Genomic DNA, 26,352 nt, shown 5'->3' with positions numbered 1-26,352 from the left:
CTGTGTTTTTTAACTCCATACACTTTCACTAGAATCATTTCAGCCCTGGAATTTCCAATCTCTGCTGAACAATAAGTAAAAAGTAGATACTATTTTCAATGCATGTTTTAGCTTTTGTAATATTACAGCAAAAAAATCTGTTCAGTTTTAAAGACAGAGATGATATTAGAGTTTGCTTTAAGTTTTGTCTCACTCTCTCACACTCTTGTTACTGCGCAAGAAAATTGGAAATGAGTTCTCCTTTTCCCCAAATAAGATTTACACTAAGATAATCCTCCATCTACTTACTCCTTGGTCAAGTTCTGGAGAAGATTTCCACATTCAAATTGAACAATGGGTCAAATGCAATACGGGCCCTTCCCCACATACTTCGCTTTAAACTCTGAGTATACATTTTCTATCAGAAGTGTTTTAACCAAACAGCCAACTTCTTGAAAAAAAACACAAGATTGATGTTTCAAATTATTAATATTAGCAAACGCGTCTGGAACATATGGCCATAGGCAGATGAAGTAACACTGAATCAAATTGTCATCTCCTTTTTGGCAAGAAAGCCCTTGAGATTGGATTTCTCGCTGAGCCCACTGGAGCTATAATTGAGTATCAAATCACATACATTTTGGAGCCTGTCAAATGAAAGACATCTTTGCATACCATTTTCTTAATAAAAAAAAATATATAAAAAAATACTTTTAAAAAAATTGCGGCTTACGGCACTTCAGCTATTCGGGACCAATGTTTGATTAAATCCACTTCTGTTTTTCTTTGGAGAAAATCTATACTTTTCAGACACCCAGGAGTTAGCTGCGGTTTGAAATTAAGGGGCGCTGGAGGTGTCATTTTCGCAAAAACATACCCAGCGAAAAAGAAAGAAAAAAGTGTGAAAAAAAAATGAAATAAAAAAGAGAAAAGTCTAGTCTACTGCTTAAAATCAACGGAGTGCGAGGAGTCCAAGGCTGGCTCTTTGCACATGGCTGAAGGGATGTTTGGGGAGTTTAGTGAATAGGAAATAGGAAAGGGAGGATAGACAGATAAGAGCAGACGAGTGGAGAGAGAGAAAGAGGGAGAGAGGAAGGCAGGGGACTGTGGCGTGAATTTAAGATATTTTTAAAGAAGAAAATGCGTCGGAGAGCTGAGGAATCACAGAAGTGCAATGTTAAATTCAAAGCTATCGTAATGATCAAAACAAAGAGCTGCATGGTTTATGAATAAATATATGGTCATTACTAAACTACGTCTAAAACTCGATGTATACTTTAAAACATCAAAAAATACTACTATCATACCACCACCACTGCGACTACTACCTATTAGTACTAACAATATTCCTGTAATGGTAATACTGGGCATTTGTACTCTAATCAGAGGTGGCACCAAGTCATTGTTTTGCAAGTAAATCTCAAGTCTTTGACCTCAAGTCCAAGTCAAGTCCCAAGTCAAATACATGCAAGTCCCAAGTCAAGTCTCGAGTCACAAGCCCATGAGTCCAAGTCAAGTCCAAGTCGTCTGCTTTGAGCTTCGAGTCATTTGAAGTCTTTAAACCAAAGTACTGTTAAGGAAAACGACCTTTTAGTTTCTGCTGAGATAAAAATTACCCTTGAAACAGAAATAAAATCCAGATAATTTGCTTCACTCCAATATTAAAACGCCATACTTGTACACGGAGTCTGTGCTGACATTCCCAAGCAGAGACTCAATGTTTTACGCCGAGACAATGACTTTTCTATGCAAATTATAGTGGGAGGATATCGTGGTTTAGACTTAGCGCCTCTTCGTTGGTGCACAGGTCAGCGAGGTCTCTTGGCACGTTGCACAGTCCAGTCAGACTCCAACCGGGGTGTTATCTGGCTAACAAGTCACATCATCAGTAGTTCTTGTCCTATTTAGTTAGTTTGCTTTTAGATAGATTGGAATATCATGGATTTGTCTTGACATATGAGTGATCAGAGCCCATATCTTTAAATAAATGATCTTGGTACAATAATCAGCTATAGAAGTGATTCAACAAAATAGCTAAGCCTAGTTATTTATCATAACAGTACCAAATACAGCTTAGATTTTTGCAGTTTATATAGATTTTAAACTACAGTGTACTTAAAAAATCATGGTATATTTGAGTTGTAGAAATGTTTCCTTTTTAAATGTCTAGACAAGATCGAAGTGTGAATCATTACGGTCTGAACAGAAAGAGTTTAGATTTTAAAGTGCTAAATAACAGTTATTTTGTCTGAAATGGAAGGATCATGTTCTTTGTAGTTCCCGCTGATTTACTGTAGTACATCTGAGGATACCGTCTAGCAGTACTTCAGTTACATCCAAAGTAACAAATAGAAAAGTTGGAGGGACATGTTCAAGTTTGTTCCTGTGAAATTAAGCACCACATTTATCAACCGTAAAGAGAAAAGTATTTTCTAAAAACGTATTTATTTGTAGGAGAAGCATCAAGTCACGGCGCTCAAGTCAAGTCCCAAGTCATTGATCTTCAAGTCCAAGTTGAGTCCCAAGTCTTTGTCCATTTTATCAAATCAAGTCTCAAGTCCTAAAAATAGTCACAAGTCACAATTTGCAAGTCCCCACCTCTGCCTCGAATTATAGTTCTAGTACAGGGGTGTCAAACTCATTTTGAGAAACGCAAATCTATTACAGTAATCTTTTTTAATTGATGAACTCTTTCTTATTATAATATTATAATATTATGAACAACCTGAAACTTTAAGAAAAATGCAATTTCAACACAAAGTTTTAACATTAACTTGTATGCAAATAGGAATAAATAAATTTTTCTTGGAAAATCCTGCACTCGGCTCCACTTTTCTCATTTTGGAAATTTTTCTGATGAGGGTGTCACGGTCAACAGTCAAAACGATCGTCCTTTAAGAGCGTTTGGAAAGAGACAAGTCTTCATTTGTGCAGCTCTGGTGGGAGGGGCCACGTACAGAGGCTCTGGAGACGCTGCTATGCTAAGTGATGCAGAAAATTAACAATATTTTAATAGAAAATATAATAAAAATATTTCAGTAGAAAATCACCCAAGGGCCACATTAAAGGTCTTGGAGGGCCGGATCTGGCTCCCGGGCCGCATGTTTGACACCTGTGTTCTAGTACAAAATAAATAAATAATGAGTACAGAATGCTGATTATCAAACTGAAATAAAAACAATATTCAAAGGTGTATTGCGTAACTTTTTTGGTCCGTCAAATGCTTTTCTCCGTGGAGATGTTATTGCTTTGTCTGGAATGTTTCACAGTATGGCATTAAACCTTTCTATCTCCATGGAAACCAAACCAGACCAAGTTACAGGTCAGATCTGCGGAGAGGCGACACCGCTCACAGTCAGAATACATGTTTTTCTAGGTATTTTTGAGCAATTAAACCATATGTAACTGAATAAATGTAACACCGAGAACATTCTAGGCAGAGCAGTGGACTTACATATCATTTGGCCTGAAGTTTTAAAATTCCATTGGCGCAGTTTTTAAATAAACATACTGTACTTTGTTGCTGCGGCGATGATCTAAAAGCACATTTGTTAAGCCATTTAAAATTAAGTCATAGCTTTGAGTCAAACAAGAATAAAAAATGATCATCCTATTTTCATCTATGACATGACTAATCTTTGGGGTTAGAAGCTTAAAATGGTCTAATTACATTTATCAGGGAAAAATAAGTGGTCAGCTCGTCTCTCTTACTAACTGGATCGCCGGGTGCAATTTTCACTTAACTTTAAACTCTACCTTAAAAGAAGCGCGCACTTTAGAGACACTTCTCACTCCCCCACACACCAATTAGTCACTGACCTGGCTCTCGTCGCTACTCAGAGTTTAACAACGTCTTTTCTAAATGAACGAGTGACAGACCTCCTCCTCCTCCTCCTCTCGTCTCATCTGCTCAGCTCTGTTGGGGCTGTCACACAAATGCTTGGTTATGGAATTAGATTATTGATTTGTTTCCACTGCGCTTCATTTCGTCATCCGTCTGCAGTCAAGGAGGAGAAGGAATAGAATTGTAAAATCTTTTCTTTCTTTCTTTTTTTGTTTGGTAGTATCAGAAAAAGAACCTAACTGGCTTGAGTGAGGAATTGGTTACAACCTGCACTGAACGTTTTGGTGGAAAGAAATCTATTATACAGTCAGAAATTATACAATTCCAGCTTAATACAAATTTGAGTTAGAGTACTTACTGTATAAACACTACTACCTCTCCTACTATTACTTCTACTACTTACAATGCTGCAGTATTGCTCATAGCGCAACTAATCACAAATACTATGGGCATTTATACTGGTATTGACATTAAAACTATTTCTTATAGATGGTAAATGGTTAAGGATGTCACAATAAAGTGATATTGTATCGTCAAAAGTCTCAGAATATATCGAATTACAAGTTTCTTTGCTTAAATGCATGGTTTTATAGTACCAACAGCTTCTAAACATCGGGAACTACATATCCCATGATTCATTTCAGTGCAAACATGACGATATTTGCTTTTTACTTGAATTCTTGGGATTATGATGGAAATAATTTACACCAAAATCTTTCCAAGGTATTTTAAAAGCAAAAAAGTGTCCCATCTTCAATTATATCAGCCTCTTCAAAATATCACGATAAATATCGTACGGTGAGACGCATTTCGTGATAATATCGTCCCGTGAGATTTGGATATCGTTACATCCCTATAAATGGTCACTTTTTATGTAGCACTTTTCCATCTTCAAAGCACTTTACATCAAGACACATCATTTACATCAGACACTAGGGGCACGGAGGGTTAAGTGTCTTGCCCAAGAAAGCAACAATAGTGATCATCTATGGGAACTGGAATCGCACCGCTAACCTGTGGGTCACTGGATCTGACTGCTCAACCAGCGATGTTTTTGTAGAGAGTGGGATTTGAACTGTCAACCTTTGGATGAGTGGACACTTTACCACTGTCACCCCAATATAGATGTAGCCTAACTGAACCTGTAATCGCAGTACTGATGATACACATACTATTACTTGAACTTGAAAGCCTGTTCCTACAGCCGCAAAAAGAACTTCATCATACTGTATGTTTGAAATGCCCAGCAAAGTCCTGCACCAAGTCGGATCCCCGTGGCTAATATTTGTTGAAACGGGTGGGTTTTAAAGTTCTGGAATTTTACAGCGGTATGGGGGTGGGTAGTGATTACACACAGGTGGGTCAGGACTACACCAGGACTACACCAGGAATAAACCAGGACTACACCAGGCTAATCCAGGACTAAACCAGGTCTAAACCAGCACTAATCTTGGATTTAAGAGAGGGAGAACCCCGAGCCCATGGAGCAGTGTGTCCGCAAAGCGCGATCGAGCGATGGCTGAGCTTCCCTCCATAGTGCACAGAGCTCTACACCGGTCCTTTCAATTGCGGTCACCCAACACAGGGGCACCTCCGAGCCTGTCCCGACAGTGAGTCCTGGTTCAGTTCTGGTTTGGTCCTGGTTTAGTCCTCCTGATTCAGTCCTGGAGCCAGACCTAAGTTAGTCCTAGGTTAGTCCTGGGTAAGTCCTGTGTTAGTCCTTGGTAAGTCCTCTGTTAGTCCTGGGTTAGTCCTGGTTCAGTCTGTGGCATGTTTCTTCTGCTCACTAAATAAAGCCTGTGAAGTGATGACAGTCGGGTCGCGTCTGTGAATTTGTATTCGTAATGAAGAAAGTGTAACAATTTCATTTGATTTTGTGATTGTAATTCTTGAAGTCATAACTTTTCAATTCGGATTCTTCACTTAGAATGTTTTTAATCTGTATGTAATTTATCACGAGCATGGGCAGGTAACGGATGTAATGTTACCGGGTCCAGGCTGACGCGGGTTTAACTTTGATATAATCACAGGTTAACGGGCGGGTGCGGTGCTGTACTGCGCTGAGCGGGCGGGTGCAGGCCTCCAAAAATGAACCCATGCAGGACTCTGGTGCCCTGTACAAGTAATACAAGGTATTCATCCGCAGTAAGGGAAATTCATACTCTACATTTGACACATCCTTTATAGTGACTGGGCTCACAGCTCAGTGCAGTGCATCCCCACAGACTGTTGACAGAAAAGAATGATTCTTTTGTGATGGATCCTACCTGGACGACTGAGGGATTGCACAGACAGTACGTGGGATGACTCAGTATACATTCTTGTACGTTTGTATGCACTAGTACTAATATTTGCAGTATTTTGACATGTGTAGATGCATTGATTCTTACCTCCATGAGCAGTACTTGGAGGACTTCTTGAACTTGAATGCTGAGCGTGACAGCGTGTTCCTGGGCAGGGGTCTGGTGGGAGGAGAATACACCGAGCCGGTTGCCATGGTGTATCCGGGCGTGGCTGTGGAGAAGAGAGGGGTGGTGCCGGTGCCTGTCTTAAAGAGGAAGTGCCTGCAACGAAAACAAACAACAACACACGATTTAGCATTCCAAAAGTACATTCAATCAGAAGTATTTTTTATATGTCACTGTCGGCCAATCACACCATGCTGTCGTCGCCTCTCAACCAATTGCGTCTTTCAAATAAATGCCGTTTCAGTTGCTCCGATGCTCTAAACCTCACCACAGCAGCAGAACCATTCGCCCCCTCAGCCTCTCCAAAAATCTATATTTACTAAAAAAAATAAAAAAAATGCTGACCAAATTTAAATCTATTCTACGCTGTTTCAACATTTCCTATTTGAGTATTAAAAAAACGATGGATTCACTTGTTTCTGTTGAAGAAGATTCAGCACAAATTTGTATAAAAATCACTACACTTGATGCCTTATGTGATACTTTTGCGTGAGGTTTTTGGGTTGTTTTTTTTGCTCTGGTGTCTGTACTTTAACTTAAGTAATAAAATTGAGTACTTTTTCCACCACTGACAATTACATGATATATTTCTTGATTAAATCTGATTTTATTAGAACATTTTAAAATGCAATCTGGAAAGTTAATTTGTCGTAGCTTTATATCAACCAAACACATTATTTGGTAAAAAAAAATCACTTTTAAAACCAAAAAAAATTAAAAACTACACACGTCAATGGAAGCTAATAGCAACTTTGAGATCACACCCCATTTTGGAGTTGTTTGCAAGTTTGGCATAATTACACGTGCTACTGTGAACCAAACTTAGAATCTATTATCCTGGTGTGATACTTTGAGACAAATCTAATTACATAAAAAAAAAAACACAACAGCTCCAAATCACCTCTCATTTCCATCATGTTATCAGTGAACAAAGGCTCAAAAACAGAATCCAGTGATAAACAAGATGTGTCCAGGCTTTAAAACAATAGGCCCTCGTGTGGGTACAGTGAGAGGACACAGAGCTCCATTATTCTCATTATACTGAAAAACACAAAAGGGACCTCACATGTGTTTTTGCGCGTACCCCAACCAAAGCCTCATCAGCTACTGCCACGGCCATTACAGTCCATTATTCGCAAATCAGCTCTATTTGGTCAGGTGAAAATGAGAAAGTGGTATTAGTATTAAAAAAGGGCCAAAGGTGGAGTTGTTTAGAAGGTGGTGCAAAAGTTTGTAGAGTAAATAGTTGGATTAAATGCTGGTTTGATTTCCGCTTTCTGTTTTAGATGCTCATGCTGTGTGCTTGGGTTAAAACATTTTGTCTGTATGATAATAATTTTACATCATATAAACATCTGTACAACACTTGGACTTTAACTAATCAAAAGGCAACAATGAACAATCAACCAAACATGATTTAACCCCTGTTTTTAAACCTTTACACACCAGGCTGTGAAGTAATTTTAAACTTCTATTTATTACTCTACTCTCTAATCTATGTTATAATGTTGTTTCTTCTTGTTTCATTCACTTCTTATTCTTTAACACACACATCTTGCGTGGTTAAGATGAGTTCCACCTTGTGATGTTCCAGGAAGTGCTCCAATAAACTCCACACACCTTCAGGAGAATCATTGGGGTAATTTCATCCCTGGAATTGCCAATCCCTACTCAACAAAAAGTAAAAAGTAGCTGTTACCTTGAAAAGTTACATGACATCACAAGTTGGAAGAGAGTATTTTGAGCTTTGGAGATGTAGACAGACTAATACACCTTTTGTACAATGGCCGGAAGTGGCCCGATTTAGGTTTGCGAAACTTCTGGTTAATGGTTTTCAATGGCAAAATGTTAGTGGAAATGTCTCGCATATTCTCCACCAGCTTCAGAAATCTGCCTGCACCATCTTCAAATCTTCAACCAACAAGGTCGACAAAGGATTTAGATTCTTTCATGAAGAACCACAACTATCAAGGTAAGAAAAATGAAAGCTTAAAGGTGAACAACAACTGCGATAAAGGTCTTTAATGTAGTATTACGCAAACATGGCTTAAAGCTCAGTCAGTTTTGCATAATAAAGGACCTTTAAACCAAATAATGTATTCAACTACATATTTTCTATAAGCGCTCTAAGACTTTAGTCCCATTTCTAATTTCTACCCCTACCCCTTTCCCTGCCCATTGCCCCTTGAAACTGAGCAACAAAGCAACAAAGAGTAGGGGTTGAAAGTAAACCCCTACGAATTGGGAGACCCCTTCAACAATCACATACATCATCAGTAGACTCCGCCAGCTTTTACGTAAGTCAGGGTTCTCCAACCTGTAGCTCGGGAGCTACCAGTAGCCCTCTACTCCCTTCCAAGTTGCTCGCCAAGGGATTTCTGAATTACACGTATTGTACTGAATAATTCAAATTTGATGAACGAAATTACTTTTACAATTGTACATGTATCATTTTGATTCCTAACTTTGTACACTAATAAATGGATAATAGTTTATGTTTAATAGGCATCTAACTGTACCTCATCTAAGGCTCGCCGTGGCTCTTATATATATACTCAATTTCTAGTAGTAGCTTTCTGGCATTTTTATTTTGTACAGGTAGCTCTTTGGAGAAAAACTGTTGGAGACACCAGACGTAAGCAGATGCGACGAGCTTTTGCCAAAAATCCAACATGCCGTCTACAATTTGTGAACTTCTTTGGTCTCCGTGCTCGTGGTAGCAGTCATCTTGCCGGTGATTCGCAAGGCATACTGAGAAATTGCTCATACCCCTCCATTTGGAGTGTGCTTCTAAAAAAATCTTCGTTTGGAGAGGTACACTGTATAACCCTACCACTTTCCCCTATCCTTCTGCCGTAACGGTCACTTGGGACACCCCTAACCCTACACACGAACGAGCAGAATGGACGGATGGGGGAAAGTGGTATGTCCAAGGGGTGTAATGGGATTCAGCCTAAATCTCTAACCAATTGGAAAATGTGGCTGGTACCAGATTTTGAGCCATGGGTAAATACAGTGTCACAAAATGATATGCTAGCCCATGAAGTGTAGAAAATTCAATATAATTCATCCTTCTTTTTTACCATTACTGTCTGGAATAGTTGTTTTAGACAGTTATTTTCACATGGCTCTCATCCATCAACATCTGACTGATTAGAAATTGTCTGTACCTTCCTTATGGTTTTCATCCAAATAACTTTTCATCACAAATATCCGCCTTTACAATATACCACAAAGGAGTTAAATACATTTTCTTAAACTAGAACCATTACCAATCAGACACAGGCCCTTTAATAGCTTGTTCATGGAAAAATATGCCCTCTTAGGATGAAGCAATTAAGGAATGAAATTAATAGCTCTAATACTGTTTTTGTGCAAAGGGGTTACGTGAGGAGCAAGTAAAGTGTCGCAAATTTCTATGTGGTAATTGTAATATTTTGAAATGGGAGTTTCAATGCCTCCATCTGCCTGGACACAAAAACAGTAGCACTTTGTCAAATATGAGGTTGGCTTTGGTACTATTACACCCCAGATTTGACAAGCATTCATCGGGAAAGCCATTCAAATGGTTCTGAATTTGCCAAACATTCACTTGAGGCAGGAGAGGGTGGCATTGGACGTGTTTTTCCCCACATGGAGCAAAGTGATTTTTTAATTAAAACTATTATATGAAAAAAGGCAGAACAAGGACAATCTTTGAGCTGAGAAATTACAAAAATACAAATGCGCGGGGCTCTTGCAACGCCATACAGCAAAAAAGGATGAATACTGGAGCTGTTTCACGGCAAAAAAAAAAAAAAAATCTGTAAAATTAAATCGTGCTTGAATTTTTTTAAAGAAATTTGAAAAGTCGACTTAGTGAAAAATCATACTCCACTTGCAGATATATGTGCTTGAAATTACAAATATTGCACTGAAATGTTTACAATACAAGGTCACAATTACAAGTTCATAGCTCAAAGAGAAAAAAGTAGTTTAATAAGAATGATTCAGGCTTACTAAATTTATAAGTCATGTGTGTAGAGATGCAAGCCCGCTCAGAGTTTTTAGGGTTTTTTTTTCCCAATAAAAATGAGCATGAATCATTCTTAAAGGTCTTATATGACGCAAAATCGACCCTTGTGAGCTTTAAGTCATGTTATAATGTCATCACCTCGTCAAAAACATACCTGGAACACTTTCATTCACACATGTTTGTCCTTATTTATTAACCTGTCTACACCTCCAAAGCTCAAAATGCTCTGTTCCACCTTGTGATGTCATGTAGTGGTAGTTTTCAAGTTAACATGCAGCTACTTTTTACCTGAAATTATCCAAAAATTTCTACTGAAGGTGTACGGAGTTTAAAAACATGAATGAAGCAAAACAAAACTTCAGTTTGGAGACATTTGGAAACATTTGTGACAACTGTACATCAACTCACCCACTGCACCAGACTATAGAGGGGTAGATAATACTCCCTACAACTGCACAACAACTCACCCACTGCACCAGACTATAGAGGGGTAGATAATACTCCCTACAACTGCACAACAACTCACCCACTGTAACATATAATACTCCCTACAACTGCACACAACTCACCCTTATGTAGACAGATAATACTCCCTACAACTGCACACAACTCACCCACTGCACCAGACTATAGAGGGGTAGATAATACTCCCTACAACTGCACAACATCACCCACTGTAACAGATAATACTCCCTACAACTGCACAAAACTCACCTAGAGGACAGATAATACTCCCTACAAACTGCACAACATCTCACCCACTGCACCAGACTATAGAGTAGATAATACTCCCTACAACTGCACAACAACTCACCCACTGCACCATATAGAGGGTAGATAATACTCCCTACAACTGCACAACAACTCACCCACTGCAGGACTATATAGATACTCCCTACAACTGCACAAAACTCACCCACTACTATATAATACTCCCTACAACTGCACAACAACTCACCCTATAGACTATAGAGGGACAGATAATACTCCCTACAACTGCACAACATCTCACCCACTGCACCAGACTATAGAGGGGTAGATAATACTCCCTACAACTGCACAACAACTCACCCACTGCACCAGACTATAGAGGGGTAGATAATACTCCCTACAACTGCACAACAACTCACCCACTGCACCAGACTATAGAGGGGTACTCCCTACAACTGCACAACAACTCACCCACTGCACCAGACTATAGAGGGACAGATAATACTCCCTACAACTGCACAACAACTCACCTTTTGTAGACAGATAATACTCCCTACAACTGCACACAACTCACCTGTAACAGATAATACTCCACAACTGCACCAACTACCAGACTATACAGATAATACTCCTACAACTGCACAACAACCCACTGCACCAGACTATAGAGGGACAGATAATACTCCCTACAACTGTACAACAACTCACCCTTATGTAACAGATAATACTCCCTACAACTGTACAACAACTCACCCTTTTGTAACATATAATACTCCCTACAACTGTACAACAACTCACCCTTTTGTAACATATAATACTCCCTACAACTGTACAACAACTCACCCTTATGTAACAGATAATACTCCCTACAACTGTACAACAACTCACCTTTATTACTTATTTTAAAATTTTATTTTGACTTGTACATTTACATTTATATCATTAGGTCTTATTTGACACCTGTCTCTTGCTCTTTTTACTACTTATTTAGAATTTATTATTACCGTTTGCATTTTTAACTCTTTGTTATTATATTATATTGTGATGTGGGAGCTACTGTGTCCAAATAATTCTCCTTGTGGATCAATAAAGTTTGTCTCAGTCTAAGTCTAAGTATGTCTGTGACGAGAAAACAACGTTATACCATAGAAAACAGCTTACATGGGCTCTTTAATAACATTTGTACATCATGAATTACTAGTACAGTAAATATAAGATAAGACTCACCACATAAATACTTTTTTTTTTTTTTTTTTACAATTGTATTCAAAAGTACATATTGCTTCGTGACGCCTTTGCACTCTATTTCCTCCCCGGCTCTAATGTATGATAATCACATGCGTGCGTTTGTGTGTGCACTGTTCAAAGTGATACAAATATAGCACATAAAAGCACGACGCAAACTCCCGACGCTACAAAGAGCTAGCCTTTCCTTAGCTGCTCCTATCTCCACATCTCGCCCGGAGCCAGGTATTAATTGAAGGGTCCTCGTTGTAATAGGTTCAAATTGTTAATCACATAGCCTTGTTAGCGCGTGGACCAATTGTGATTACAGTTGCTCGTTAGCCGCTGCTTCTGACATTAATTCAGCATTGTGACCTGGTAATTACAGTAGCCATACATAGTATATGTGGGAAGTGGCACTACAAAGCTACCAATTTGAGAGAATCAAAAGGAAGCGATCGGCATGGCAACGGGAGAGCAAAAATGAAGATCTATTTTTGAAATTTTGAAATTGTGTGAATTGAGTGGGTTTGAGTAGGTTTGTTTACGGAGGCTTGACTTGATTACGCTGTTTTATGATCTAATGTTGTTTTCTCGTCAAAAAACATACCTGGAGTTGTGTTTTCCTTCATTCACACATGTTTAACAAACTTCTCGCCATCTGAAAACGTTCAGTTCCACCTTGTGATGTCATGTGGTAATACTGGTTGTGTTTTAAACTCCATACACCTTCACCAGAATCATTTGGATCATTTCAAGCCTGGAATTGGAATCTCTTCTGAACTAAAGGTAAAAAGAAGCTGTTAACTTGAAAACTACCACTGCATGACATCACAAGGTGCGCCAGAGCATTATGAGCTTTGGAGATGTAGACAGACTAATAATAAATGTGTAAATGAAACAAAACACAACTCCAGGTCTGTTTTTGACTAGATAACAACATTATATCATGATTTAAATAATAATAGGGCCTCAAATACTGTTACTTGTTTTGATGCGTTGCATTTTATTTTACATAGACAGAATTACTTATGTACACTACCGGTCAAAAGTTTTAGAACACGCACATTTTTCCAGTTATTTAGTGCAATTCAAGTCGTGCAAGTCCAATGAAGAGCTTGAAATGGTACAAAGGTAAGAACTGATCAGCCAGAGGTTAAAAAAAAAAAAGATAAAAGATAACAAAACACAAGTCCAAGCTCTGCCAAAACTACCTCAGGAAAAAAGAACAAGACGGTAAACTTGAAAACATAAAGTGTCCAGCCCAGTGTCCAGATTTAAACTCCATCGAGCTGGTTTGGGATGAACTGGACAGAAGAGTGAAAGTCAAGAAACCTACAAGTGCCACACATTTATGGAACTTCTGCAACAGACTTGAGAAGAACTTTCTGAAGAATATTTGATTTTGATTTATTTGATTCTATTGTAAAAAGAACGAGCCACGAGTGTGTTCAGCTGTTCTATCTGCCAAAGGTGGACACTTTCATGAATCAAAAGTTTAGAATACATTTTAGTCAACAGTAAAGAGTAAAGAACTGGTGTTCTTCTAAAACTTTTGACATATTTATTATAAGTTAAATGTACATTATGTAACTTTTCAACATTTCACATCTGCCAGCTACTGTTAAAACTATTAAACTTACAAACAGATGGTAGCTTTACTTCATAATAAACAAATAAAAAATAAGAATTAATAAGGTTTGACTGATTTGTTTTATTTCGAGTTTGTGCCCAGAGGGAAACAATAATCATACACATACTACATATACATTGTAAACAACTGAAAAGCACATTTCTCAAAAAGTGTGGGAAGAAAAAAAAACTTACATTAACCCACCCTTATTAATTACATAATAATTTAATTAAAAAAATATTAAATGCAGGTAAAAAATTAAGGTTAAGAGCTATGGGTTCTTACTAAGCCTAAATCATTCTTAAAGTTATAATTTATAAGTTAAGTTAAGTGCACATTATTATTATAAATAAATAAATAAATGCCTTTAGAATTAAACTTTGAGATTGTGATGTATGGTGAAAGATGATGAAAGAAAAAAATGATGATGGTGAAAATATTATTAGTTTAAGTATAGGGACTAAAAATGTATTTAAAAATGGGGAAGGGGAAAAAAAGCCTTTAAAATTATGATCTGAGTTTGTAATAAATGACAAAAAATGATGAAAGGAAATGATGATGGTGAAAATAACAGGATAGCCGCGGGGTCTTAAAAGTCTTAAAAAGGTCTTAAATTTCATGTTCCTAAATTAAGGCCTTAAAAAAGTCTTAAATGATGTTGTCCAAGTCTTATTTTTTCCACAAAGGTCTTAAATCTCATTAGCCTATTTTTTTGTACACTTAACTGGGCTGCAGTGCAATGTCTAATTTGTCTTGTTAGAATGTTATAACTGATTTTTTTGGCCATTTTACAAGCAATAAATATGATTATAAATGAGTTCTGAATGACATTTTATAATTAAAGTATTTTTGGTTATTTAAAGCAGTGAGTAATGGTCATAATTAGAATTGGATCTGGTGTTTTTCGCCCGCATAATGGGTGCGACGTTGGTCTTAATATTCATTTAAGTGGTCTTAAAAAGGTCTTTAAAAAGTCTTAAATTTGGGGTAGTCAAACCTGGGAATACCCTGAATAATATTAGTTTAAGTATAGGGACAAATTATTATTATTATTATTATTATTAATGGGGGGGAAAAAAAAAAAAAAAAGAAAAAGAGAGAAAAGGAATTCCAGTTATAAATTGGCCGCAATGTGTCAATGTTAGGTGGCCTACCGCTGTGTTTATGTTGCACTACCATATTACTTTTGTTTAATTTAGCCAAATTTGTGTTAGTGTGTGTGGTCGGGGGGGAATGGGGGCTTTTGTTGTTGTTGTTATTGTTGTTGTTTTTGTTGTTTTGTATTTGTTGTGGGTGTTGTGGGTGTTTTTGTCCTTTGTTTTATGCTGATTATTGTAATTGTTAAATGTTGATTGTTGTTCTGTTGTCCTTAATAATAATAATAATAATAATAATAAAAGTTATACCAAACATGGAGTTTAAAAACACAATGGAGCACTTTCTGTATTACCACATGACATCACAAAGTGGAACAGGGTGTTTGTCTCTTTGAGAGTCCAAAACTACAGTCTCACAATCTAAATATGCAGGATTTGTGTGTCAAACTTGTGTGAATGAAACAAAACTCCCTGTATGTTTGATTTGCAAACAACACTATAACATAAATCAGAAAACAGTGTCATATGGGTCGGTTCTTTGTGAGTTCAGTTTTCCTTCATGCTTTATTAAGACGAATTCGGGTGCAGTTATATAAAGCGTTACCTAAGAATCCATAGTTAAAAGAGCTATTAGCCATATGGACATAGCATTAGTCAGGTTAGGTTGTGTTTCTGTACAGTGAGTGTGTGAGTCTTCCCTATTCAAGCGTGACTCCTCATTACAGCTGATCTATGAGCGGCTGGGAGCGCTGCCTCTTCCTGGGCTTTTGATTGGGGATAATTATTACAATGTTGATTTGGACCTATTTCCGAGACATTTTTTAAGTCTTGAGAAAACCGCTAATAAATCTCTCTCTAAAGGGTGAAGCACTTCGACGATGAGCCAGGAAATGAGGAGTCCTGAAGCTGACTTTGGTACTCTTAAGGTTGCACTGGAGTTAATTAAATGCAAGCAAAAATAGCCTTGAAAAATGAATTTGTTTCCGTGAGTGAATATTATTTTTTGTAATGATTAGGGGGAAAGAGTTAGAGAGGATAGAGGAGTCATGAGGATACTGAGCATTTCGACCTTGGGCAGATAGTGTTCATTTGAAAACATTTAAAATAAATCCATCTATCAAGTTCAGTCGTGGAGCGTAACAAAGTTAAAGCAATAAAGTAGTGTATTTAAGTAGAAATGATAGATATTTGTACTTTGCTTGAGCACATTTTAAACTGGATACTTTTTAATTTTACGGCACTACACTTGAAAGCAGGTACGTGTACTTTTTACTCCATTACATTTTTGAACAGGACTGAAAAGTAAAAGTACTTTTCATTAGTTTGAGGTCTGCTGAAAAGGCAGAGGGGTTTATTTTTAACATGTTTGTAGTTTGAGCTAAAAACTAACAAAACAAAACAAAATACAAATCTTTATCAAAATCACTACATTTGAAACTTTATTAGATCTCAAAATCTAAATACTTTTTACTGTTAACAGGTACTTTAAAATTTTTATTTAAGTTATTTATACTTTTACTTCTACTAGAGTATTTTTTTGCTCCGGTATCTGTAACAAAACCGAGCAGAGGTGGGGACTCGAGTCAGACTTGAGTCACTATTTTTAGAACTTGAGACTTGACTTGATAAAATGGACTTAGACTTGGGACTTGACTCGGACTTGAGGCCTGTGACTTGAGAAGACCGGAGAAGCACTTTTAAATCTGAATTCTTTCTGTTCAGACCGTAATGATTCACACTAGGATCTTGTCAAGACATTTAAAAAGGACAAATTAACATTTCTACAACTTTTATATACTCTATAAATACTCACATATAAATATACTTAGATTTTTTTATGTACAATTTACCTTAAAAGTCATAAAAATTGCAAAAATCTAAGCTATATTTGGTTAGTTTAAAGACTTGAAATGATTTGAAGCTCAAAGCAGACGACTTGGACTTGACTTGGACTTACGGGCCAGTGACTCGAGACTCGACTTGGTCTTGCCTGTATTTGACTTGGGACTTGACTCGGACTTGAGGTCAAAGACTTGAGACTTACTTGCAAAACAAGTCCCACCCCTGACACCAAGTACTTCTTCCAGCACTGATCCAGTTTTAGAACGATGACAAATTAGGACCGCTGCCGTAGAGATGAACAATTTAACCCTCTCCAGGCAGGCGTTGCAGATTTGCAACAGCTAAATTCCAAGTACCTACTTACTCCACATCCATATTATATGAGCTTTTTTTACTCAGGAGCCTTTTTCCCCATCCATGCTGATAAACGTGGACGATGCAGACTGTGCAAGAACGGCTACACGCTAAACGGCCTGTCCAGAAGTGCAAAAATACTTTTTTTGTTTACAAAGGATAAAAAAGTCAGAATTGTATATTACTACCCCATATTATAATTTTCCCCAAATATCAGATTTTTCCTGATACTAAAAATTAATTTGAGCCTGAGAGGGTTAAAACTAAATTATACCTGATATTTTTTCATATAAATATATTGTCTGATTGTTTTCATTTACGTAAAACCTGATTTTCATTTTAAAATCGCTTCTGTAATTACATATGTCAGGGTTGTTTTTAAATGAAATAATAGCTACTTTAGTTCATTACGTTGAGAAATTGTTTATCCTTTGTTCAACTAAAAATATACAAAAGAAAAAAGATATGCAATGAAACTAGTGACTCCTGCTCCTCTCCGCTTTACTGTTTTGTTTTTGGTCTTGAGAAATTGTAACACTTATTGCTTTGAGAGGCGCATTTGTTTACTCCTTGCATGTGAGTGAGGGAGAGGAGAGAAAGAACATACAGAGAAAGAAAAAGGGAGGAGAGGGAGAGAGAGCAAAAGCCAAGGCCCGCATACACAGAGCTCTTTATTATTTACAGGCTTATCGGCCGTCAGATGCCACGGCGCAGAGGGCATGAACGCTCGCTGCTTTTATGACGGTTTCATGCGCAGATACAGACCAGGGCCACACACGTACTCCCAAAACTACAAACTCATGAATAACTTTATATTTAACACTGTTTAACTTATTCTTATTATCCTGTATATTAACAGCTTTGATACTTAGCCAAAATAACACTGCACTGTTCCTTTTTATGGGAAGGTCTGCGTGACTAAACTCTTAATTAGTAGTTTTAATGATACACACAGTCAAAAACAAATCACACTGGAAAAAAACAAAAGCAATATCGAGGTAAGTTAAAATGACTTAAATTAAGAACATTTTACTTTATTTGAGTAGATGTAGTAGAACTTTAGATGTTTCGCAGGTTGAGTAGATTCAACATTAGATTTTGTTTTTGATTTTAAGTACAAAAAGTCTTATTCCACTGGTAGATCATTTTAGTTGTCAAGTGAAATTTACTCAAATCATGATAAAACTTTCTTCAAATCATCTTAACTTGACTAGATTTTGTTTTTTGCAATGCAGGCAAATGATCGACCAATGGAATAAGTGTGTTTTTCTTAATTCAAGCAACAGTACATTTTGTTTCTTATGTAAGTGCAAAGAGTTGTTGTTTTTCTTATCACAAGTGTAGAACAATGTATTTTCATATTTAAAATACAAAAAGTCTTATTCCACTGGCAGATTATTTTATTTGTCAAGTGAAATTGACTCAAATCATGATAAAACTTTCTTAATTCAAGTCACCAGAATCAGAATTTATTTGTCATTTCAGTATAAAAATACACAGCAAACAAAATACTGCACTCAGGTCAACAGCAGCACAGATAATAAAAAGAATAGTTTTAAAAATTGTATTTTCTAAAGTGTGTTCCAAGTCAGTGCCATCTTGTAAGGTGCATTAGTGTTTTAGTGTATTTTTGCAGTGCAGTCAAATGATCAACCAATGGAATAAGTGTTTTTCTTAATTCAAGCAAGATTTTATAATTTTTTTCCCAGGTAGAATTTGTTTGTAGTTTTTTGGTTTTTTTAAAATTATTATTATTTTAAGTGTAACAAGATGTGTTTTCATATTTTAAGTACAAAAAGTCTTATTCTACTGGCAGATCATTTTACTTGTCAAGTGAAATTGACTCAAATCATGATAAAACTTTCTTAATTTAAGTCATCTTAACTTGACTCGATTTAGATTTTTGCAGTGCAGGCAAATGATTGACCAATGGAAGAAGTGAAGCAAAATGTATTTTCATATTTTAAGTACAAAAAGTCTTGTTCCACTGGTATTTTATTTGTCAAGTGTAATTTACTTAATTCAAGTCATCTTAACTTGACTAGATTTTCACTTTTGCAGTGCATAGTTTTGCAGTGGACGTAGCAGAAACGCAGTAATAGCAGTGATATTTATATTTTGAAATACCAAAAGTTGTGCATTTTCAGTTCTTCCAAATCCATAATAATGCCATAATCTTCCATACACCAAGTTACAGGTTAGATCTGTGGGGTGGCGAACCATCTCTGCATCTATTTCTTTAATTAAAATAATAATAATATAAATAATAATAATAATCTCAAAGTTCTACAAGTAAAAAACAAAAACAGTGAATAAAAGTGCATCAAGCTAAAACTATTACAGTGCACAACATAGAACCAATAAAATACAATTAACAAAAGGCTTCGCTATACTCTGGCACATTCCTGACAAAGTAAAACCATCTCCATAGAGACAAGCGGACTCTAATGCATCTTTAAATGTATCGTACTTGAACGCATGATACTGTGTTACTATACTGAACTCCGCCCGGTTACAAAACACTTGGATGGCAGCATGTTCGGAACAGTGAATGTTGTGTTTTGGCTCATATGAGAGCGAGAGCTGCTTCACATAGAAACTCCATTGTCTGACAGTGATAGTATCCACATGCACAGAACAGCGTGACGACAACAAACGGAGCAGCTCTGAAGTGCGTTGTGCTGTTTATTTTTGCACCTCTTTCATCGCTAACAGCATTTTTCTGTATCTGACGCTTGTGTGTAATTAAGCCGCGCTGAGACGAAGCTGCGGTTTTGGAGGTAGACATTATGATCACAAAAAAGATCATCTGAATGTTGTTTTTTTGGTGCTGTTTTGATGTAAATACATAGGTTGTAAAATTCGTGGTGTTTTTATTTCGCTTGTTTGTCTGTGAATAACTTCCTATTCCTCTACGTTCACCCCATAACTTCAGCTGTCGGTGAGCTTCATTTGACTGGCCACACTCTCTTAGTCCACTTCTTTATACAGTTTGGGAACATATGAAACGAGAAATGATGCGTTTCAGAAGTGACGAGTCCGTTTAGTCTGTTACGCTGCCGTTTTAAGATTTATTGACGTGTAAATACGCATTTTGTTCGACTTTTTGGTGTGCATACTTATTGTGCAACTCTAGCGAGCCTGTGTTCTTGTGCACGCAGTTTGGAATGGATCATAGGAAAAAGATTCATGTCTCAAAGTGATGAAAGCAACAGCTGTACCTGATTTTTACTGTCTTAAAAACATGAAAAACAGAAATCGTTCATTTTAAAACAGTTTGCGGTGGTCCAAAGTTATGCCTCACGCACTTTATGTATTCTGAGCATCCTAATCATTCACCGCAGTGGTCTTATAAATGTAAATAAAGGTCTTATATTACATGAAATTGACTCTTGTGAGCTTTGAGCCGTATAATGCTGTAACCTCCTCAAAAACAAACCTGCAGTTGTGTTTTTGTGACCCTTTATTATTAGTCTGTCTATATCTCCAAAATACTTTGTTCCACCTTGTGATGTGAGGAAGCAGTAGTTTTCAGGTGAACAGCTACTACCTTTTACCTTTTGTATAATAGAGAAGGCTGAAATTTTCCAAATTATTCTAATGAAGGTGCATGGAGTTTTCTGTTTGAGAGAAGAACTCAGCCTAAACATGCAGGATTTGTATGTTAACTCTTTCCCCCTTGGACGCCTACTAGAAACAACCCATACATATATTACTAGGGCTCCCCACAGAGCATAACTGCATAAAAGAAAACTGACTTCCACGAGTGAATATAAATGATTTTCACACTCATGAAATTTATTGAAACACAGACATATTTGGTATCTCTGGAAACCTTAGACTCTGAACTACTCAGTTATGGATGTTTAAATGTGATTCAACTCATTTATAGGTTTATAACAGCTCACTGAAAATTAGAGTTTACCTGGTCAGGTGCAAAATCGAAAACAAAAAACTACATTCAGCCTCTGATATATGCATGTTCTGAGTACTAGATTCATATATATATATATTTTTTTTAATATTATATTAATATTTAATATAAAATAATATTAATATTTGTCAAAGTATTTAAACAGATTTCATATCACCAGATACAGTATAGCAAGTGTACACCTGTTTGTACACCTAATTCGTTTTTTCCATTTAATTTATTCAACTCATTTAGCTTATTATAATATAATAATATAAGAATAAAACTCTTCCCCGTCAGTGGGGGTCCAGTATTTGTTATCTTGGTTACTTTCTTGTGCGCAGAGCTCCGCATAAGTGTTTGTTTCTGTAGCAATTCTGTCATACATCACATCTTGGGAAAAAAAGACTGAAACACTTCAAAGGACTAGCCTGAGCAGCATCCAGATTTCGAAGCAATTTTGGTCCATAATTGAGTATAAAGTCCCTGATAGTTTGTTTGGATATCGCAGGACTCTACACAGATGCATCACCGGGATTCTCACCTTCGTAAGTTTCACTCTCCGAAGGTCCGTTGCTATCGCTGTTTTCCACTTTCCACTTCATCATCACTTTGAAATCTATAAAAGTCACTTTCTCTAAACTTATCCATAAAATACGTCCTCTCCTCATTATTTCTAAAACTGTGTGCCGCAGCACCGAAATCTTTCCATTGCACGTGTTTTGTGTTGTGTTTTTTCCGGAAGCTACAATCGTCACTACTTCGATTAACTTTGGAAAAAAATTGGCGAAAACATATCCTTGAATCCTATTGGTCTTTCTAGTATGGGTTGTAGTGGCCCCCACCTATCTCAGCCTCTGTTTACATGTGAAAAACAGGAACGGGTTCTAATGGTTGTCAGATCACGTCTTTAGTGATACAGCGGAGGTGTCAAAAGACGTCATTAAGGGTACAGGGGGGTCGTCAAATGTCGTCTTCATGGGGGAAAGAGTTAAACTAATGTGTGAACGAAACAAAACGCAACTCCAGGTATGTTTGTGATGAAGAAACAACCTTATATCATAGATTAGAAAACAGTGTAATGTGGGACCTTTCTTCAGCCGGCTACATCCTCAGTATTTTTCAGTATTATTATTTTTTTTCACTCCAACAGTGCGGCCAATTGATATTCTCCCACATTATAGACTGCCCCTCTGTCTAATCTGCGCAGAGCCAGTACCACCGTAACCTGCACATTGGCCTAATCCCCCTCTCCTCCCCTGCACGGCATTAGCTGCTGTGATAAATGGTCCGCTTCTCCCTCTCGGCTTCTCTCCTCACATCCACAACACCGAGCACCTCATTATTTTCTACAAATGATCCGGGCGCGCTTGTTTAGATGGGCCGCTGATTGCCGCTTTCGGATTTAACCAAACAAACCAAAGCAGAGGAGGGACGTGCGCCAGTGTCCAATTTGGGCAGACTAAACACAACAGCACTGGAAGCCCCCGAGCCATTTAACCCCTCTTAACCTCTATAGCATTTCTCAAGCCATTCTTTCAAACTAATCAACAAGATGTCCGCCTGTAATGGACTTTAGACTGGAGACATGTGTGACACCTACTTAGCCTTGGAGGAGCGGCGTTGAAACATGGCGCGGAGAAATACTGTTTGTATAAAGTACTCACTGTTAGGTCAATTTTGTGGAAAGGGGGGTTGTTTTAAAAGTGAACAGGGCATGTTTTTGGAGTGGGAGCGTAAAGAAGGGCAAGCAAATAGAGCACTTAAAAATATGACTTAAGTAAAACATCCGAGCACGGACCTGAAGAGGGTCCGGCAAACGCTTTTCTCGGTGGAGATCTTATTACTTTGTCTGGAATGTTTCACAGTGTGGTATAAAACCTTTCTATTTTTATGGAAGTCAAACCAGGCCGAGTTACAAGTCAGATCTGTGGAGAGGCGACCCAGCTCACAGTCAGAATGCCCGTTTTTCTAGGTATTTTTGAGCAATAAAACCAATTGTAAATGAATAAATGTATGGTAGAGCTGTTTAATGTCAAACTGTGGAACATTCAAGACAGAGCAATGACATATCCATAGAAACGAGCAGGTGACAGAGCCTCCACCAGGCAAGTTACGCAATGTATCTTTAAAGGGTAAAGAGGAAATTCTGATTAAAGAACCATTGTGTAATTTTCTGGAGGTGGCACCTGCGTGATTCCATGGAAACGGAAAGTTAAAATCATCCTTTGGAACATTCTGCATGAACATAGATACGTTTTATGCTGTAATACTGCTGTGATACGCTGTGTGAGGTGCATGTTTTGCAAAAAAAAAATGAAAATAAATCAATACATAAATAAATAAAAAGTAATAAAGTAAAAAAAATATATATATAAATTTTTAGTGTAGTAGTCCAAACAATAAATCGTGTACACTTTTAAAGTTTGTTTTGTGAAAATACTGCTTAAATCCTATTCAATTCAATTCAACTCAATTCACGTTTATTTACATAGCACATTTAAAACAACTTCAGCTGACCAAAGTGCATCACATACAAGTCAACAAAATAGAAGAAACAGTTACAAATACATACATACAGATGAACATGTGAAAACTACAATAAAAACACCAAGATACCTGACTAGCTCGCACTAAATGCCAGGGAGAAGAGGTGAGTTTTCAGTCTAGTCTTAAACTGCGTTACAGACTGAGAGGATCTGAGTAACTAGCCTGATTTATCACCCAGTTTCACTTCAGAGAAACCGTCTGACCTCACTCGAAGGTAGGTGGGTACTTTTTTATCATTTAACCAATCGCTATTTGGTCGTGATGTATGTAATGCGCCGCTAACGGGGCTAACTGGTATATTAAACTTTTCCCAAATCCCGTAGGAAGAAGGACAATAACATCTTTCCCCTTGATGAAATTCACCAAACATTCTCTTTGTTCCGGCTTTAAATCCTTGATCTCGGGAATCGTTGACAACGCTGAATGTATGGCTCTTTGCTGATTGGCTGGTGCCCGGACTTGAACTTATGGGGTTTTTGCTAACTGTACTGTATTTTGATTCCTGACCAAGTCGCTGGAGAAAAATTAAATTGAGCGGAGGCACTAGATGGTGCCGGCCTGGCAAAAAAAAAGCGGTGGGTCTTTAAAAATATAGACCTCAGTAAAATGTAGTAGTCCAAGCAATAAATCGTGTAATAAAATGTGTTTTGTGAAAATACTGCTTTATTTATTTATTTAATAGGGACAGTGCATATTAATGAACAACACTGTGGTGTAAATGCGCCAGATTATACCAAGAATGCTCATTTCCATCTGTAGTCCCTCAGCAGGTGACACCACAAATTTAACAAAAAAAACAAAACAAGTGACAGTTCTAAACTAAAAGTCTCCACAAGTCTGGTTTTCCTTTAACCACTGTTTCAAGTGGGATTTGAAAGTGGCAAGAGCTGGCCTAAATCCTGTGAGTAACTACATCTGATTTCAATCCAATCCACTTTATTTCTATAGCAAATTTTGTAAACATGACAAAAAGATAATTTATTATATGATATTGCATACAAAATTAACCTAGTAAAGGGTTAATGCATGGATGTATTTCAAGAAGATATAAACGTATGCAAAAAAACACTGCAGAAAATAATTGTTTATGTAAAATACTAAAAAGAGTAATTTGTTGAATACTACTGATACTGGTATTGAAGAAAGTATAATAAAAAAACAACTTACTATTTCTTAGTAAGTAATTGGAATTGACAGAAGACGAACGACACTATAAACATGATTTTTTATTGGACATTTTTAGATTATAGTACAAGTTATTCCTTGTCCAGCATCATTTGACCCATTCTTTCTAACCTGGGCCCCTCTCCACATCTTTATCCCGAATTTCTCAAATGAAGTACAAGAAGAAACCCACCCAAACATCAGAAGAACATATCAACTCCACACATGAAGACCCCACATGGTTTAGGAAATATTTAACCATTCTTCCAATTCCTCTTCTAAAAGCGTATTTCTTTAAGAGCGAGTAGCTACACATCTTTGTTTGCACAGGTAGGAACTTTGGTTTCCTGCCAGCGTCAATAAATCACTCCCAAATTCCCCCCAAATACAGCTGCCGCTATTTCTCCGTATCCACCAAAAGCTGAAACCCAAAACTCCCCGAGATACAAAGCTCCGAAAGACAGATGCTGACACTTAATAGCGCGTACTCTGTCATGCTACGGAAGCCCAGATATGACAAAACGCAGGCCGGAGTTTTGTGGACTTGTATTCAAACTGTGTTCACATCTTCGAGGGCTCACCGCAGACCGCACAGGGGAGGCTTACCAGAAATCTCCCTGCGATTTTACCAGCAGGAGTTTATTTTAGAGCTTTCAGATTGATTGTAATTTATAGGGCCATCTAAAACATATTAGCTCAGATTGTAATCAGGCTGAATGAAGCGGAGAGGGACGGGCATTCTTAGTTTTCCCCTAATATCCACCGCTCGGGCACTAACGAGACGAGCTGGGTTAAAACGCTCGTATATTATAGTGAGGAGGAGGAGGAGGAGGAGGAAGAGGAGGAGGAAGAGGAGGAGGATAACTAGCTTCCTAAAGTGCAGTTCCTGATTCTTGGACAATGCAACACATTGGGAAAAATCGAATAAAAAGTAAAAGCAGACCATAGACTGTTTAACCCTCCCTCACCCCTCGCTACATTTTTGTACATCCAAACTTTTCCTTTTTTTTGCATAACTTTGGCTACATTGGCACCAAAATTGGCCAGTTTGTGTATTTTGATTTCTGTGTTTTTTATCAAGATCACATTAACTGAACAGTCTATAATCTCAATAGTCACACACGTGGTCCTTAGGTACATTTCTGTCCCATTGACTTCCGTTCAAAATGGCTTTTTTCACTGGCATCATTTTGCAAGTATATTTTTACTTTTTGATGTATTTTTCATTCTTTGGTGTTGGAAACACTTCAAACTGTCTTGATTTAGTGTCTTTTTTGAATATTTTACAAAGTTATATCAAAAGAAAGAGATTTGCGCATATGAGTTCACACTGAAGTCCAGAGACGTAGATGTTTAAGGTTAAAATGAGATAAAATTGATGTGTTCTAGAGGAGCCCCCAGCCTCTGATAATCTACACAAACAAATTAAAATTACTTGAAAGATAAAGAAAAAATCAAAAATTAGTTTTTTTCATGCACATAATTTGAGACTTTTGCGGTTTAAAGGGTTAAAATTTCAAAATACTGTATATTATTTGGTATGTATGATTAGGGCAGA

The 26,352-nt window shown here is 37.2% G+C and overlaps 1 protein-coding gene across 6 annotated transcripts in view; it reads right to left on the bottom strand.

Annotated features, from left to right (window-relative positions):
* LOC110167606 (teneurin-3-like) overlaps positions 1–26,352 on the bottom strand; it is a 595,717-nt gene that overhangs the window by 258,482 nt on the left and 310,883 nt on the right. For all 6 annotated transcript variants that reach the window (XM_055158090.1, XM_055158089.1, XM_055158088.1 and 3 more), the window contains one exon: positions 6,214–6,387. In XM_055158090.1, coding sequence (XP_055014065.1) covers positions 6,214–6,387 — 174 coding nt within the window. The remainder of the gene's footprint in view (positions 1–6,213; positions 6,388–26,352) is intronic.

The sequence above is a fragment of the Boleophthalmus pectinirostris genome, unplaced genomic scaffold (assembly GCF_026225935.1).
Source record: "Boleophthalmus pectinirostris isolate CB_2022bp ecotype Guang Dong unplaced genomic scaffold, ASM2622593v1 HiC_scaffold_22, whole genome shotgun sequence".
Taxonomy (NCBI): Eukaryota; Metazoa; Chordata; class Actinopteri; order Gobiiformes; family Gobiidae; genus Boleophthalmus; species Boleophthalmus pectinirostris.
Note: the sequence above shows the minus strand (reverse complement) of the source record. Positions and strands in the feature narration are given on the sequence as shown.